Genomic DNA, 19,114 nt, shown 5'->3' on the forward strand with positions numbered 1-19,114 from the left:
CATCAAGTCTCCTCCTGGCCTGTGTGGAGCCCAGGCTAGGAATTTTACGGGTGAGGCCGCTGGTTGCCAGGATCCAGGCCATTTTCTGGTGCAGGAGCTGGGAGTGGTGTAGCCAGGTCTGGGTGTCGTCTACTTCAACAGCCATGGGTGTGCTCAGGATAACAGTGTAGCGTCCCTTTCAGATTGGGGTGAGTTCTTTACCCACACTGAGTCCCTGGGCTGGAAGGGGTGTACAGGGTCTGCGGTCGGCACTGGCAGTGCATCTGGAACAAGCTTATGGGTAGCTCTCTGGGTATACTGTAGAGTCTGTAAGGACTTGAGCAAGGGAATAGTTATGAATTCCAGTTTTCAGTTTCTCCCTGACCTGGGAAGGATGGAGAGAGGTCTACCATACATGATCTCAAAAGGGGGAAAACCCGTCCTGGTAGGGGGTACACCTGGCCCATATAAGGGTGAAGGGCAGAAGGTTGGTCCAATTTTCACCGGGTTCTAGGACAAATTTAGTTAAACTTTTTAGAGTCCTGCTCATGCCTGTCCTAAGACTTGAGCTATACTTTGAGATACCTTGCTACAAAGGTGAGGCTGTTATCTGTTCCTATGACTACAGGCAGCCCGAATCTAGATATAATCTCCTGGAGTGATTTCTTAACTACTATAGAGGCAGTTTCTGTCCTAGTGAGGTATGCTTCAACCTAATCTGAGAAGGTGTCTATAAAAACTAGCAGGTACTTATACTTTAATGTTGGTGGCTTAATCTCTGTGAAATCCACTTCCCAATGCTCTCCTGGGGAATTTCCCTGGGGCCCGAATTTCCAGGGGGACCCTCTTACCTTGCTTAGCATTTACCTGTGCATAGACAGTACTTCTAGTGACTATGCTTTTAATTATCTTATCTAAGCTTGGTAGTATCTGTCTCACAGAAGTTCAGAAGTCTTGGTGTCGCTGAGAGGGTAACCTGGTGTAACTGGGCAACTAACGTCCAACCTAGAGCCTCTGGAGCCAACACTCTGTCATCTGGTAGGGTCCACCAACCATCTGATCTTTTGATGGCTTGGTTCTGTTCTGCCAATTCCTCCTCTTGTTTGATGTAAGAGGGGGTCCATCATAGGTCGGGGTCTGGCAGGGTTACTAAGACTTGTATAAGACCCCACTGGTTTGGGGGCATCTTCCTTAGCAGTTTGGTCTTTGGCTCTATTTCCTCCGGCTTCAATTGTCTCCCCTTTCTGATTTAACTGCCTTTGGGAGCCAGATGGCCTCCAATAAGGTAAAAATTTCTTCCTTATTTTTAATGTCCTTTCTGGCTGAAGTTGGTAACCCTCTTTCTCGGTGGATGGCATACAGTGTCCCGATTGAAAGGCTTGGATTAAGGCCAAAAGTTTACTGATGTTCCCCTGTTCAGGAAGTGTGCCCAAATGGTGTGGTCCAGGGTGACTACCGCTGTCCCTGTATATCGGATCCCATCCTGAACGTAACTGCTCCCACCCATGAACAGTACCTCACCTGGTGATGATGGCTGGACATCTGTCAGGTCTTGGTGAGCTGTTTGTACTGGGTCTGTTACCTCTATGCAGTCATAAATGGGTTCCTCTGGATCATCTGGAAGTAGGCTGGCAGGGTTGATGGCCATTGTCTTATGCAACCGGATGTAGGGCTGGTCCAGGAGAAGAACTTGGCACTGGGTGATTCTGGTGTTTGACATCCATCTCTCTGGAGCACCTCGAAGGAGGGCCTCCACACCATGGGGTGTTATCAGGGCTAGCTCCTGGCCCAGAGTTTGCTTATCTGCCTCCTTTACTAGCAATGCTGTGGTGGCCACTGCCCAGAAGCACGTGGGCCACCCTGCTGCCACAGAGTCTAGTCTCTTAGACAGATAGGCCACAGGTCTCTTCCAGGGACCTAGAGTCTGAGTGAGAGCCCCTTTGGCAATGCCCCTTACCTCACTCACATAGAGGTGGAAGGGCTTCGTGACAACTGGCAAGGCTAGGGCAGGAGCTGGGATGAGAGCCTTCTTTAGCTCCTCAAAGTCCTATTGTTCCACTTTGGTCCAGTTCAGCATCTGAGTTCCCCCAGTATGTGCTCCTTCCGAGGTCCACAGTCCTTCTTGATGTCCAAGGAAAACAGGCAGTTTGTCCGGTAGCTCCCTGGACTGATGTCTTCTTGGAGGTTACGGGTGCCATCAGCTCTGTCAAGACCGAATAGGCTGCCCCAGTGTCCACCAGGAAACTAATAGGTTTGCCCTCCATTTGTAAGGTTACCCTGGGGGCTTAATGGACAGGAGCCCCGGTCCTGTCAGTCCTCTTCCTCTAAGTTAAAAACCCTTGGAGTCTGAGTCTCCTTTTTGCTTCTCTAGCTAACCTGCCAGGACATTCTCTCTTTCAGTGCCCCTGCTTCCTACAATAGGCATACTAATTCCTTCCTATTTGCTGCTGGCTTTTTCTTCAAAAATGCATAACCATGCCTCAATTTTTTTTTTTTTGTTATTTAAAAATATTTAGAAAAAGGCAGAGTGAGAAGGGAGCAGGTCCAGTACCCTGTTCCCAGGCCTCCAGCCACTTGAAATTTAAAATGCCACATTTTCCCTACAGATATGGATCTCAGATTCTGATCAGCCTGAAAAGGGGAATGGGAGAATTTCTAGCTGCACCTTTAAGCCCCTAACAGAACATGGTGAAAAGTGTCCAAGGAATCACCAGGGGTTCTTGGGTCTCACTGGGGTGCAGGGGGTCACAAGGGAATTCCCTCCTTGCCGCCACCTCCAGCTACTCAAAACAACTCCTGGAGAGGATGGATGCCAGGTAGGTGGAGACAGGGAGCCCGGCTCGGGTCCCGGGTGGCGAAGGAGGTGCTCCCACTGAGGCAGCGAGGCGTTTTCATCCGGCAGTCTGCTGGGAAAATCGCTTGCCTCCTGCCGACAAAGGTGGCGTGGGGGGAACTGGTGACCCCTACACGGCAATCAGACTCCCTGACCTTTCTGAAAAGCTCCTCTTCTTGAGTGTGTTTCCATTAATCCTACTGATTTTAAAACTATAACTTAAGAGTTGACACACACACACACACACACACACACAAGGACCATGTGGCCCACAAAATATTTTCCTTCTAAATATTTTACAATGTACTGCAATAATTAATCACATCAAACTTAAATGGCCAATTGAGACAAACAGTTCTGAGACCATTTCTCCACCAGTGATCAAGACTGGGTGGCAGCAGGTGTCAGAAATAAGACTCATTTCGTTTTTGTTTGTTTTTTTGAGCTTGCTGGGCAGACTTGGTGACTTTGCCAGCTCAAGCTTCCTTCTTGTAAATAGTTAACTTTAGAATTCGGTCCCTGCTTTTAACCTTTTGGACCACAATTTTTACAACTTTATACCTTTAAATTAATAAACATAGACAGAATTTTGTTAGGTGGGCCAATTCCCCTCTGACAGAGAGCAAAGCACCCCTGGCAAAAAGGAATCCCAGAGGCCACTGGGGGCGGTTTGCTATGTGTCAGAGCACTCAGCCTTAAACAAATTAAAGGTTTCTTTCTTTCTCTTTTTTTTTCTTTCTCACAGATTTTCACACTTACATGAACAAATAATTATACCGAGGCAGACAAACAAAATATCAAACAAACATCTGTATTTATATCCTTTCAGTAAACAAGTACTATTACAGTGTTTCAGCAAAACAGAAACAGCACTCATGTTGGACAAAGGAAACAAGACTAATACTCCAGAAACTGTGAGGGGAAAGTTATCTTACAGTCTGGCGTTGACCTGGGGAAGAGAGTGCTTAAATCAAAAGCATTAACATCAGAGCCATAGTTGTCCACCCTTTTCTTGAAGTGCTGAAAATTTTTCAAAAAACATTGTATAGGAGACCCAGACAAACCTTGACCCATTTTGACGAAGACCAAAACACAAAACAAATAGTCCTGACACAAACATGACAAAACACAAGACAACCAGTCCGGACACCTGGGGCCAAGGACACCGTAGTGTCCTTCAGCCAGAGTCTGGAGGTTATGCCACGACCAGCCCTCCCAAGAGTCTTATCCTTGAGATCTCAACCAGAACCTGGGCGTATTACCTCCTGTGACTGGTCTCCCTGATTTCAATAAATCCTTGCAGCTTCTGTCTCTGGCTAAGGTCCCAAAAAGGAGGGAGAGCCTCCTGACCCTTCTGGGGAGTCCCTCTCTCCTTTCTCTCGGGTATCTCGCTGGGGCCTCCAAATGTTGTGGGGTCAAACCCTGGGTTCAAAATAAGACCACCAGAGGCTGATGATTGATTAAAAAAGCAAGCAAGCATTTATTCAATCATCAGTCTCCAGTGGTATTATTTTGAACCCAAGATTTGACCCCACAACACCCCTATGCTGTATTTTAGATCCCAGTGACTATTTTGTAACTGCCAATTTGTACTTCTTAATCCTTTCACCTTTTCACCCAATCCCCCAAATCCTCTCCCCTCTGGCAACTATGAGTCCATTTCTATTTTGTTCATCAGTTTATTTTGTTCATTAGATTCCATGTCTATAATAATTAGACTGGATGTCCTTCTGGACGTCCTTCCTTCTGGACAAAGCCTCAGTGGGTGGGGACCTCGGCAGAGGCCCTTGCATAAATTTTGTGCATGTGGACTCTAGTGTAAGCGAAATCACATGGTATTTGTCTTTCTTTGCCTGATTTATTTCACGTAGCATAACACCTTCTAGGTTCATCCACATTGTCACAAATTGTAAGATTTTATTCTTTTAGCCAAGTAATCCTATATAATAAAAGTGTAGTATGCAAATTGTCCCCTTAACAGGGGGTTCCTCTGGGAAATTGACCAGGGGGTGGAGCAAACCAGGGGAAGGGAGGGAGGCCACAGCTACTAGGGACCCTATCAGTGTATGAATTTCATGCACTAGGCCTCTAGTATATATATATATATATATATATATATATATATATATATATATAGCCACCAAGTTTCAATTAAGAAAAATTATCTTGCCAAAAAAAATCTATAGACTTAGAAGATTGTTAAGGAATAGAAACATCTCTCTTATATATGTTTCTAAGAAAAAGAAATACTAAATGAGTAAACTTTTTTTGAGGCTAGTATTAATTTCAAAAAAAAATTTTTTAATATATTTTATTGATTTTTTACAGAGAGGAAGAGAAAAGGATAGAGAGTCAGATACATCGATGAGAGAGAAACATCGATTAGCTGCCTCTTGCACACCCCCTACTGGGGATGGGCCCGTAACCAAGGTACATGTCCTTGACCTGAATCGGACCTGGGACCATTCAGTCTGCAGGCCCACGCTCTATCCATTGAACCAAACCGGTTTCGGCAATTTCAAAATTTTTAATTAAAATCTTAATTTTCAACCATGGGTGGTGTAGCTAAGTTGGTTTAGCGTCATCTTGTGAACCTAAAGCAGTGTTTTTCAACCTTTTTTGGGCAAAGGCACACTTGTTTCATGAAAAAAATCACGAGGCACACCACCATTAGAAAATGTTAAAAAATTTAACTCTGTGCCTATATTGACTATATATAAAGTAATTCTCTTGAATAGGAATCAAATAAACACAAAGAAAGTATTTTATAATTACTTTATTATGAAATATTAAGTAAACAAAATAGTGAAAAATTATAAAATTCTTGTCTTGTCTGCACCTACGGCACACCAGGCAACATCTCGCGGCACACTAGTGTGCCGCGGAACAGCGGTTGAAAAACGCTGACCTAAAGATCCCTGGTTCAATCCTGGTGGAGGCATATGCACAGGCTATGGGTTTGATTCCTGAGTGTGGCACATGGCGAAGAAATCTGATCGACGTCTCTTTTTCACATCCACATTTCTCTCTCTCTTTCTTCCTTTCCATCTAAAAAATAAAAAATTGTTTGAAAGTCAGAAAAAAATTCAAAAAAATAAAGTTATACTCCAGCTTTACTGATAAACAAACTTCCCAGAATGGTTTAACATTAGAAAATATGTCAATCTAATTTATTGTATTAGTGAACACCTATAGAAAATCCATAAAATCATCTCAACCAGTACAAAAAAAATAAGTTCAACAATCTATATATGAGAAAGCCACAGGAAATGGAAATAGTAAAACATTTTTTAAACTTGATAATATCCTTAATAGCAAAATATCATACTTAGACTAATTTTAGACATGGTCCTTAAATTCAAAACAAGACAAATATAATTGTTGTTTATGATATTCTATATTAAAAAGGCATAAGGATTGGAAAGAAGCAAAAATGTTATTATGTGCTGAAAAAGATGATTATCTACAAAACCATTAGATCAACAGAAAAACTTTGAATTAATAGAATTTAGCCAAGTTTTCAAACACAACTTAATTTACAAAATCAGAACTGTTCCTAAACTATTAATAACAGCTATAAATTTTTATCAAAAAAGAAGAGCTTATCTACTGATGAGCACTTGGGCTGTTGTAAATAATGCTGCTATTAATATATGAGTGCATATATTCTTTTGATTGGCATTTCAGGCTTCTTAGGATATATTTCTAGAAGTGGGATCACTGAATCAAATGGCAGTTCCATATTTAATTTTTTGAGGAAACTCCATACTATTTTCCATAATGGCTGCACCAGTCTGCATTCCCACCAGCAGTGTATTAGCATTCCTTTTTCTCCACATCTTCACCAGTATTTGTTGTTTGCTGATTTATTAATGATAACAATTTTGGTATGTGTGAGGTGATACCTTATTGCTCTTTTAATTTACATCTCTTTGATGATTTGTGATGTTGAGCATTTTTTTTTTTTTCATGTCTCTTGGTAACTTGTACTTCTTCATAAAAAAATAAGACATTCCCTGAAAATAAGACCTAGCGCATCTTTGGGAGCAAAAATTAATATAAGACACTGTCTTATTTTAGGGGAAACAGGGTAGTAATACAACTTACTCTTTCTTTCTCCGAATGATATAAAGGATGATAGGTACTACTGGTAGTAAAATACAGAGAAAAATTACCAGCCAAATGCAAGAAGAGACAGGAGTACCTGAAAAACACAAACCAGAAACATGGTTTTTTGTTTGTTTGTTTTGAATGAAAGCAAAGTTTTATTACAGAAAAGTTCCCTGCTGCAGGGAGGGGACCCAAGTGGATTGCCCCAAACATGTTCTTTGTGACTGTACTTCTTACTATATATTGTACTGCCATTTTGACTTTTTTTACATTCAAATTGATGTTATGAAATTATTTGCTATATCCTGGTTTATGAAAGAATATACTCTTGCATATTGAAATTGAAGACAGACAATACTTAATACCATGCTATTACTCTCAAGTAAAAAAAAAATGTAAGCACCTAAATATTCACCTAGATTTAGGTATCTAAAAAATTTTAAACAAAGTAAATATAACATAGTCACTTGAAGAAATATTGCCCATTTACTAAATGGAATTTCCAAAGACTTTTTAATATCCTCTAACAATAAATTTGTAATCATAATTATTAGTATTTGAGATTTATATTCAAATACTTATAATTATGGATTATTTACATCAACTAGGATAACTCAGTTATCAGATACAAATGGGAAAATAAGAGCTCTGGGATGTCAAAAAAATAAAAATAAAAAATTCTCCTAAGATGGAAAGTGGCAAAACAGGGAAGCAAAGTCAGTTCTGATTCCAGAGCCTGTACTCTTAAGGAAAAACAAATTATAAAATTGTAAGTATCAACACTTTTTACTGTAGCTATGTGGACTACAGTGTTTGTAAATTGTATTACAGTAGTCCCTCCTTTATTTGCAATCTCGGTTACCAGAGGTCAACAGCAGTCTGAAAATATTTCATGAAAAATCCCAGAATTAAACAATTTATACGTTTTAAATTGTGTGTTGTTTTGAGTAACATGATGAAACCTCAAGCTGTTTCACATTGTTTTCTCCATCCCACTTCTCTCTGCCTACGATGTGAATCACCCCTTTGTCCAGTGCTACCTACCTGCCCACTGGTCACTCAGGAGCCATCACGGTTATCATATCCACACTCAAGGTTTCTTAGTGCTTGTGTTCAAGGAACCCTTATTAGTTTATAATGGCCCAAGTGCAAGAGTAGTGATGCTGGCAACAAGAATATGCCAAAGATAAACTATAAGGTGCTCTCTTTAAGTACAAAGGAATTGTTAAGTCTGATTAAATAATGGAATCAATACTCCCTCCCCTGGGAAACTGACCTTTAGATAATTTCACAACCGACATTCTTTCTCTTACACATTCTATTTGCAAAGACCTGTAACTTTCCCCTCTGGACTTGCACAGGATCTGGACCCACCCAGAGAATTTCCAGCCAAAAAAGCTCATCTAGAATCCTTTAAAATCTCTGACTCCCCATCCCTGGGTGCTGGTGCCATGTTGGGGCTCAGCCCATCTGGTTTACAGATGATCTAATAAATGTATAATTCTTTACCATTTTTGGCCTCATGCATACCTCCTTCAGCAACCCTAACATGGAATGTTCTCAATAAGGAAAAAAAAAAAATCATATGCTGAGGTTGCTGAGGTCTATGGTAAGAATAACCCTTCTATTCATGAAGTTGTGAAGAAGAAAAAAAAAATGTGCTAGTTTTGCTGTCACACCTTAGACACTTGAGGTCCGGTGCATGAAATTTGTGCATGGGGGCAGGGGAGGGGTTGTTCCACAGCCCAGCCTGCACTCTTTCCAATCTGGGACATCCCTCTCACAATCCAGGACTACTGGCTTCCAACTGCTTTTCTGCCTGCCTTCCTGATTGCCCCTAACCGCTTCTGCCTGCCAGCCTGATCACCTCCTAATCACTCCCATGGCAGCCTGATTGATGTCTAATGCTCCCCTGCCAGCCTGTTTGTCCCCAACTTCCCTCCTCTGCCAGCCTGGTCACCCCTAACTGCCTTCCCCTGCAGGGTTGATTGCCTTCAACTGCCCACCCTTGCAGACCTGGTCCCTCTCAGCTGCCCTCCCTTGCAGGCCTGGTGCCTCCCAACTACCCTCCCCTGCTGTCCATCTTGTGTCCACATAGGGGCAGGATCTTTGACCACATGGGTTCAGCCATATTGTCTGTTGGAGTGATGATCACTCTGTATATTACTCTTTTATTAGATAGAATAGAGGCCTGGTGCATGGGTGGGGACCAGCTGGTTTGTCCTGAAGGGTGTCCCGGATCAGGGTGGGGGTTCCCTTGGAGCATGAGGTGGCCTGAGCGAGGGGCCTGTGTTGGTTTGCAGGCCGGCCAAGCCCCACAGTGACCCAAGTGGAGGACCTGGTATCTGGGATATATTTACCTTCTACAATATAATTGAAACTTTGTAGCCTGGAGCAGAGCCAAGCCTCCTGATTATTCCATGGTGGCAGCCATTTCTGTTTGGATTTGTTTACCTTCCATAATTATAGCCTGGAGTGGAGGCTTAGGTCGGCAAGGGCAGGCAGAAAGCTTGGCTTCCTCCATTGCCTGGCCAGGGAAATACCTCCCTCCTGCTCTCTGTGGCTGTAGCCATCTTGACTGGGTTTATTTGCATACTCGCTCTGATTGGCTGGTGGGCGTGGCTTGTGGGGCTGAGGGATGGTTAATTTTCATATTACTCTTTTATTAGGTAGGATAACGGTTACAGTTAAGTATGTGATAAGTGCTTAGATATTTTGAGAGATCACATTCGCATAACTTTTATTACAGTACATTGTTATATGATTATTTACTGTTGTTAATCTCTTGCTGTGCCTAATTTATAAATTATACTGTATTATAGGTGTATATGCATAGGAAAAAAACAGCATATGTAGGGTTGAGCACTATTTGTTGTTTCAGGCATCCACTGGGATTCTGAGAATGTATGAACTAACTTCTTTCTGTATAGCATTCTGAATACATTTTACATTTTTTTTATTGCAATTTAAGTTTAACAAAGGTTATAATTATGATTATCAACAATAGTTCATGGACATAATATAAAACTAGACCTATATATTATAGATGAACCTTAAGAAAATGTGAAGTTTTATTAAATGGCATGAACTATATATTAAAGATTATAGTTTTGCATTATTAAATCAGAAGTCTAATCATTTCTTCCACAGGGTGTCCAAAAAAAGTATATACTGTAACAGCTTTTGCTCAATTTTGAAAATGAAATGTAGTTTAATAAATACTCCTTTTTAAATTAAATCTTTATTGTTGAAAATATTACATATGTCCCCTTCCTCCCCTCGTTTATCTCTTCTAGCTAAACACTATCTTTATAATTATTCAAAGTGTCTGTATACACTTTGGGGGGACACCCTATATATAAATTAAACAAATGTGAATTGTGATTTTTTAAAAATATATTTATAGTAGAAAAGTAACGTTTATTTTGAATGCATTTTGAAATCATTGTAACTATTTTTTCATGAAATGCTTAATGTAACATATCATAAAAATAACTTTTTAAAATGCAAGGGAAAAAGTTAACTCTAATGGCAAGATTGGGAGACTGTAGGGCTGGGTAGGGGTTACAGAAAACATGTTACAAACATCCATTAAGATCTACCTTTTTAAAGAATTTTAGAGTAATAAATTAGGTTTTAAAAATTGAATGAAAAATATTTTGAAAATTGTTTTTTTTTCAGTGATAAAATTCTTCAAATAGTACTAAATAAGCACAGAAATAATTTCAGAATGAAAAATTGACCAACAACCTTAAACATAAGCAGTTTTTCTTAATTCCTTACTAGAGAATATGTTTTTATTTAATGTTTTAGAGAGGAAGGGAAGGGATGAGAGAGAGAGATAGAAACATCAATGTGAGAGAGAAATATTGATCAATTGATTGGTCAATTTCCTCCCATATAATCCTGACTGAGCATTGACCTGCAACAGAGAGTTGTGCCCTAATTAGAATCAAACCTGAAACCTTTTGGATATAGGAAGATGCTCCAAGTAACTGAACCACCTGGCCAAGAATAAAAGGCTTTTTTTTTTTTTTTTAGACAATACAGTCTATAAATGCACACATGATGGTTCAAACTCCTAAAATGTAAAAATGATACAGCCATCAAGTACTCTCTTATTAGAATTATCGTTTAAAAATGAACATTACCCAGACTGCAAGAGTTCATACTTATTTGCTGTGTTGAGTTGCTGGATGCACTTATGAACTCTAAAATGGGGTAAAGAGAGAAATATATGTATATAAGCATTTCTGACTTCTATTAAAAACCACAACTTTTTCACATTCTTAAAGCCACCTTTGTATTGCAATTGTCAATTAAGACACAGATAATGACAGGCAAACAATAATTTCAAAAATTTACTCCAGTATGAACTTGTGACCAGATATTCCTGCCTGTTTGTTATACTCCTACTTAAGGCCCTACTGTCTGTCTTGGTATTCAAATCAGAGAATTTTTTTCTCCCAGACTTATATGCATTTAGTCTATCTTTGTGGGGAAGAACGGATTTTAATTATCTACTACAGACTCTTTAGGAACCAATGCATACAAAGAAAAAGTTTAGAAGCACTATGTTGATTACATACTGGCATGGAAACAAAAAAGGATTTTCCTAAATATTGTTGAAATCACATTATGTGAACAACTATCTATCAACTTCAAATTTCATAAGGCAAACTCTAAGTGGGAATTGCTATAAAAATGTTTTGAGAAGCAAGTACTGGCAAATTACTTGCTAGACATATAAATACTACAGTAAACAATACTTCTTTTCTCCAAGAGCTTAAGGTCCAGGCGAGGAAGCAGATTATTAAAAATTACAATGTTGTCAGAAACCACGCCATCTTGAAATGGACAGCTGCTGTGATTAGGAGCCCATCCTCACCACCACCCAGCCTGGCCTCAGACACCAATTTGGACCCTATGGCCACTCCAGACAAAGAACTGCTACCTTAGATGCAGACCTACAGACACTGGGACTCCAGCCTCCTTGGCCATGGGCTCCTGTGAGCCCCAGAGTGAGGTCCCCTCCACTGGCCTGCTTCTTTGGTCCTGGACTTTGTGCATCCACATGAATGGAGGCAATGAGTCTCAGAATGCATGACCCTCCCACCAAGCTCACCACTTCAGTCACAGGCCTCTTATGACTCAGCACCTGGACCTTAAGTGAGAACAAAAATAGGGAGACAAAGAAACAACTTCCAAAGGGAGAAGAAAAAAGAAGGGAGGCATTGCCAGAGAAGGCACTAAAAGAAAAGGAAGCAAGCAATATTTCAGAAAATGAATTCAGGGTAAGAGTCATACAATTCTTAAAAAAGCTAGAAAATCAACAACTTATGTAAGACTCAAGAGGAAATAAAGAATGAAATAGCTATGATAAAAACACAATGGAAGATTTCAACAGTAGACTAGAAGAAGTGGAAGGCTGAATTAGTAACTTAGAAGACAGGGCAGAAAACACAAATTAGAAAGCAGGGAAAGAGACTAAGGGAGCTTTGGGAATTCATAGAATGAAGCAATATACATATAATAGGGGTGCCAGAACTATAAGAAGAGAAACAAGGATTAGACAAACTATTTGAAGAAATAATGACAGAAAACTTCCCTGACTTGGGGCAAAAAAAGTCACACAAGCACAGAGACTCCCAAACAAGATAATACCAAAGACCCACAAAGAGACACATCACAATTAGAATGGCAAACGTTAATGGAAAAGAATTTTAAAGGTTGCTACAAAGAGGTTGAGAGTTACCTACAAGAGATCTCCTATTCTACTATCAAATGATTTCTCAACAGAAAAACATCAGGCCAGAAAGGAATGAAATGAAGTATACAGTGATGCAAAGCAAGAGACTGATTCCAAGAATACTCTATCCAGCAAGGCTGTCATTCAAAATTGTAGGAGAAATCAGGAGCTTCACAGGCAAAAAAGGAGCTACGGGAGTTTATCACTACCAATCCAGCAATGCAAGAAATGCTAAAGGGACTGTAGTTAAAAGAAGTAATAGAAATGGAAGAAAGAACACAGACACAGACTTCCGTCGCCGCCATCCTCTACCGCTCGCGGTTTAAACCAATTGAGAGTGGCCGCTGAGGCCGGGCCGTTTGCGGGGACCTGCTGCGGGTGGCGACGCCATGGAGCGCATTGATAAAGCGGCGCTGAACGCGCTGCAGCTGCCCGACGTCAGAAATGAGAGTTCATTGGCATCTACCCTGAAGACTCTGCTGTTCTTCACAGCTTTGATGATCACTGTACCTATTGGGTTGTATTTCACCACTAAATCTTATGTTTTTGAAGGTGCCTTTGGGATGTCCAACAGGGATAGCTATTTTTATGCTGCTATTGTTGCTGTGGTTGCTGTCCACGTGGTGCTGGCCCTCTTTGTCTATGTGGCCTGGAATGAAGGTTCACGACAGTGGCGTGAAGGCAAACAGGATTAAAGTGAACAACACCTTTTGATAGTGTTATGTTGTCTTAAAAATGGCAAATGCATCCAGGATACTGATTGTTTCAATAATGGTGAAAGAACATATTAAAATCCATCCTTAATGAGTCACATTTGACTAGTGTAAATTTTGATCTTTCTGATACAGTGGTTTGCATCATCTATTTTAACTATAAGCCTCTCATTTTCAAATGAAAATTTGGAAAAATTAAATTGGTGGCAAATAATTATGTTTAATTACGCATTATTCTGGGAATATTTTACAACAACAATGTTCTGTAGCATTTTTTCTTGTAGTTGGCTTTGAATGTTACTTTTCTGGATATATTAATAAGGCACACACTGAAGCAAATCTAAACTTTATCTTTTGTTGAAATACTTTCCCTATCATGAAAGTACCAGGTCATTGGATTTTGGTCTGTAAATTCCTATGGAAAATTGCTTAAATTGTTAATGCTGGAATTTTTCTGAATGTCACTGAGAATTTTCAAAAAAAGTATAATCCCTAGTCAATAGGAACCTTTCCTTACATTATTTCATGGGAAAACTAGGCTGAATTCCATCCATTTTACACGAACTGATTTATCAAGGGATCTCGGTAGCAAAGCAGAGCTAGCTGCCTCCCTGCAGGCCAGCCTGTGCTTTCACATCAACTCTTTAATAAGCTGTTTTGCTCTTGTTCAACGATGAAGTTATGCGTTAATTACCAGGTTTGTGTAAATTGCCTTTAAATTTGTTTTTTTCTACTGTTTTTTTTTTTTATACTTTATATGATAGGAATTTACATTTAAATGCTTATTTTTGCATACTTAGGGAATGGGAACAATTCTGAAAATAGATTGTTTTTATCACCCAGGAGGTATTCTTGGGATTTCTAGTTTAGTCTTTTCAATCAGAGTCAATAAATCCCAGATGTATATAATTAGGTAATTCTCGAGGCCCTTTCTGATAGAAAAAGACCTGTGTTTTTATTTTAGTATCTTTAGTGTATGGTTCTTTCTAGCAACTTGGTACTACTTGTATGCAATCTGAAAACAAACCCAGAAAATGCATGTAAAAAGAGGGAGAAAATTTACCCTGTAATTTTGCCATCTGGAGATAACCACTACTTTGGTTTACATCTTGTATGCATTTCTTAATGCTAGTTCGATACTCACTAAAAGTTTAGAATAAGTTCAGATTCCGCCAACTTTTCCTGACAGCTATTTGCATTTTTTCATGAGTGATTAGTGGCCATTTTCTAAAAAACAGAAAAACTACATTGTACCTTTTTTCTTTCAGGTAGGTGTCTCAAGTAGGTATATCATTGTTCAAATGTCCTGTTATTGTTAATTACTAATACAATGGCTCTTGCTGTGTTTGTCATTACCAATTTGTTTGTTCACCCCTATTTTTAATGCAGAATTGTATTCTTGCTTAGAGTTAAATATTGTCTATAGTTTATTGTCTTCTATTAGCAGTTATTCTAAATGTAAAGTGCTTTCTCTTTAAAAAAAAAAAAAAGACTACAGTTTTAGTACAAAATTGTACAAATTTAATATAAAATTATAGAATGCCCCTGTTTGAGTCTGGGGTATTATGTGGTAGATTTCTAGATGGTCTCCACTTTTAGAATGTTGCAGTTAGAATTGTTGTCCACTTAATTTCTTTTTCTATAATGGCAATGTTTTTTCTTATACTTTTGGGATATTATGCTGTTTGTAAAATATTAATGTCCCATGTTGATTATTTTGTTTCCTACATTTGCTGAGTAGATAATTATATGGGTATTTTTCTGCAAGTATTTAAACCAGGGATTCAAGCAGTTGTAACTTCCTCTTGGAAAAAGTACCAAGTGTTTGAAATGTAGACTTTGATGCTAGTATTAATATTTAGGATTATTACAGTATAGACTTGTTTTCAAACGAGTTAATTTTTTCCCCCTGGGGTTTCAACTGTTATCTCGTTAGTGTGCTGCTGTTGAAATAACATGGTATTTGACATATAGGTTTATTTTTCACTGGTTTTCTGTTGCACAGTGTACATACTTCAGGATGTATAAAAAGAAAAGCTACCATTGAGCCCTTATAAATGTTTTAAGTTAGGAATATGTTCACTATTGTTTGAAAACTAATTATAAGAATAACCTCAATTAGGAAGTGTAACTTGAATGTCAGTACAAGCTACTGATTTAACCCCATTTACAGTAAAGCATTACCTTTTTCACTTCACCTCCATTTTTGCTTCCCCCTCCCCAGAATATAATCTCGTTTCCTCATTTTGCTGAAAACTGAAAAGTCTGCTGTAGAATGCATCTGATGTCATTAGCTCTTCAAGTGGATATCATTTTACATGTAGCAGCAAAGTTCAGTTTTGAGTTGTTACTGAGGAAATTTAAGCCTTTCATTAAAAAAACAAAACACACACCTGTGTTTCCTGGGAATCCAACTGAAATGCATTGTAATAATTGGACCGTTTTATCCATAAAAATCTCATCATCTTTGCCAATACAGACAACTGATTGACTTGTTTGGTGTTTATTTCCCATTTTTACATAAATGTATGTATATATCTAGAGTACCCAAGGAGACCAGTAAAAACAGTTAAATAAATAAGGAGTACCCAAGGAAAAATGGAAGCTGGAGGTACATGAAACATCTTGTTTCAACCATATCTGGTGTGTATTATCTCCAGACCAGTTCATGATTATTGCTTCATGCTCCAGTAAAGTTGTAGAGTGTTGTTAGGTCCCTTTTATAAATGATTCTGCTATGGTGCCGACTTTGTCACTTGTCTTAGGTCAGTGGATTTCTCTGCCATCGAGCACTCTGCATCCTCCACCTTAGAAGTACAACTTTTTAAATTCAGACTCAACTCATATTTAAGATAAATTTTGCAAGGGCTGGACTAAAAAAGTATATTAATAACTTGACAAATATATATATATATATATATATATATATATATATATATATATAGTCATTTTTTTTTTTTGCAAGGGGAAAGGGTCACCTGAGAAATAACTTGTTTTCAGGGACTTGGGGAACCTAATAATAACTATGACTTGTAACCTATGAATAGCTTAAACCCTTATATATTTATTAAAATAGCCTGGAATTCCTAAAGTTACCATCATTCCTGGCCACACCTTTCTTGCCAGTTTTATTGCTATGTGTACTTAAAAGTAATATCTACGTTCCTTTTAATATATTCTACAAGTCATATTTGTCAGTTACACAGACTAGTCTTCCTTTTTCTCAGGTTCAGTGAAATCTCACTGAACAATAATAGCAATAGTTAACAACATCTGCACAGCACCTTACAGTTTGCAAAGAACGTTCACATATTCTTGTTTGAGTTTTGCATAGTGAACCTTTTATCTGATGTCTCTTGACATCAATGCTTAAAAGTGTTAGAATTTTAAAATCATTAGAATCACTGAAGATGCTGTAGTCTTGAATAGTGCCCTGACCAGGGGCAGGCTTTAGATGCGCTAACGTTGAAAACTGTGTGCAATTATCAAAATGCGGGGTTTGAGTTCTTTAGCCACTTGAATTATATTTGCTTTTGTTATGTGATGCTTTTTTTTTTACATGGTATCTGGATGGATTTTGTATTCATTATGTTCTAGCCTGTAATTTGTATAAATTTGCCATCTTGTCATTAAGAAGGTGTTTGTAATGCCACTTTGATGTGTGCTGATTCAATTAACAGTAATTTTATTAAAACTCATTGTTTTCTTAAAAAAAGAAAGAACACAGACACAAATAATAAAAATGACTACAAATAATACCTAATTACACTAATAAAAGAGAAAGATACAAATTGACTGAACCTCCTCTAGATCCATCAGCCAATCAGGAATGAGTATGCAAATTAACCCAACAAAGATTTTGGATTAATTTTTTTTATAATATATTTTATTGATTTTACACAGAGAGGAATTGAGAGGGATAGAGAGTTAGAAACGTCAATGAGAGAGAAACATCGACCAGCTGCCTCTTGCACACCCCCCACTGGGGATGTGCCCGCAACCAAGGTACATGCCCTTGACTGGAATCGAACCCAGGACCTTTCAGTCCACAACCCGATGCTCTATCCACTGAGCCAAACCGGTTTCGGCTGTGGGTCAATTTGCACACACAGGAGCAGAGCAAAGATTGAAGACTGAAGACTGAAGAAAATTGGCTTTTCCACTGCAGCCAGAGCAAAGGCCTGGGTTCCAGGTGCTGGGGGAAAACCATTCCCTGAAGCCAGGGGAAAGAAGACCTATTGCACAAATCCTCATGCAACGGGCCTCTAGTCAATAATAATCTTAAACATAAGTGGATTAAATGTTGAGTGAAAAGACATTGAGTGGCTGAATGTATAAGAAAACATGATGCATATATATGTTGTCTACAAAAGACCCATCTCAGAATGAGGGGCTTACACATACTAAAGTAAAGGGATGGAAAAATATCTTTCAGGCAAATAGAAATTTAAAAGAAGCTAAGGTAACAATACTTATAGCTGACAAAATAGACTTCAAACTGAAGGCCATAACAAGAGATAAGGAAGTCCACTTCATAATACAACAATTTATAAAGAACTCATACAACTTAACAAAAGGAAGATACATAATCCAATCAAAAATGGGCAAAGGATTTAAATAGACACTTTTCAAAAGATGACCTACAGAAGGCCAAGAGACATTTGAAAATATGCTCAAAGTAACTAATCATCCAAGCGATGCAAATTAAAACGACAATGAGGTACCACCTCCCACCAGTCAGAAAAGCTATCAACAAATCAACAAACAACAAGTGCTGAAGAGAATGTGGAGAAAAAGGAACCCTCCTTCACTGTTGATTGGAATGCAAACTGGTGCATTCACTATGGAAAACAATATGAAGTTTCTTCAAAAAAATTTAAAAATGGAACTCCTATTTGCCCTAGTAATCTTGGCGCATCCATCTTATATAAAAATTGCTGTTTGAAATTTTAACCCTGCTATTTTGGCTTTCTGTAAACGCTTGCTTGCATAAATAATAAGGAAAATGTGACTCCCATTCCAGAGAGGCCATAAACTAGGCCCCAGTCAGACCTGCCAGTCTTGGCACCAGGCCAGACCTTGAGATATGGTTTCATGGCCCCTTCCAAGCACAGAGGCCTTCTTTCTCAGAAGGCCAGGAAGTCTCATTCCAAATTTTGGAGACAAAGGACTGGAAAAGAATAAATAGGGAAAGTTTCCTCTACTTTGGGGGGGGAGGGGGGTAGAATTTGAAAGACACATTTTTCTCTGAACCTGCACATAATTATAATTAAAATGTAACTCCCTTTCTTTATGCCTGGCTTGGTTTTTCTCTGGTCCTCTGTAACAATCTCACTTCTAGGAATATATCCCAAGAAATAAGAATCACCAGTCAGAAAGGATATATACAACCCTATGTTCATAAAAGCACAAATTATTATAGGTAAGATTTGGAAACAGCCTAAGTGCCCATCAGCAGATGAGTGGATTAAAAAGCAGTGGTACATCTAGAAGAACAAATTCTCTTTTTAATCTTTATTGTTGAAGTTATTACATATGTCCTCCTTTTCCCCCCATTAACCTCCCCCAGCCTACTTTAGTCACCCCCTGCCCTCATCACCACATATATGCACACAAGTTTATTGATTAATCTCTTCCCACCCACCATCTCCTGCTTTTCCAACCATCTATTCATGCTTCTATGTCTCTGGGGAGGAACAAATTCTTAAGGGTGTGATTTCTCAGGTGATT

At 38.8% G+C, this 19,114-nt stretch overlaps 3 protein-coding genes across 5 annotated transcripts in view; 2 read left to right on the top strand and 1 right to left on the bottom strand.

Annotated features, from left to right (window-relative positions):
* The window catches only part of LOC311617582 (histone-lysine N-methyltransferase SETMAR-like), a 485,271-nt gene that overhangs the window by 119,124 nt on the left and 347,033 nt on the right, over positions 1-19,114 (top strand). The window lies entirely within an intron of this gene.
* The window catches only part of LOC311617586 (OX-2 membrane glycoprotein-like), a 41,363-nt gene continuing 26,804 nt past the window's right edge, over positions 4,556-19,114 (bottom strand). Inside the window, exons 4-7 of one of the 3 annotated variants that reach the window (XM_084874059.1) lie at positions 11,095-11,133; positions 6,920-7,016; positions 5,721-5,860; positions 5,175-5,406 (exon numbers count right to left, since the gene is read on the bottom strand). In XM_084874059.1, coding sequence (XP_084730185.1) covers positions 5,764-5,860; positions 6,920-7,016; positions 11,095-11,133 — 233 coding nt within the window. In that variant the 3' untranslated portion in view covers positions 5,175-5,406; positions 5,721-5,763. Of the gene's footprint in view, positions 5,861-6,919; positions 7,017-11,094; positions 11,134-19,114 lie in introns of all 3 variants that reach the window. The other 2 variants (XM_084874058.1, XM_084874060.1) reach the window with 2 other exon arrangements.
* Positions 12,966-16,992, top strand: LOC311616506 (vacuolar ATPase assembly integral membrane protein VMA21). The gene has a single exon (XM_084871922.1). The coding sequence runs from the start codon at positions 13,061-13,063 to the stop codon at positions 13,364-13,366; it is 306 nt and encodes a 101-aa protein (XP_084728048.1). The 5' UTR covers positions 12,966-13,060; the 3' UTR covers positions 13,367-16,992.

Source organism: Pipistrellus hanaki (genome assembly GCF_964339955.1).
Source record: "Pipistrellus hanaki genome assembly, chromosome: 2".
Taxonomy (NCBI): Eukaryota; Metazoa; Chordata; class Mammalia; order Chiroptera; family Vespertilionidae; genus Pipistrellus; species Pipistrellus hanaki.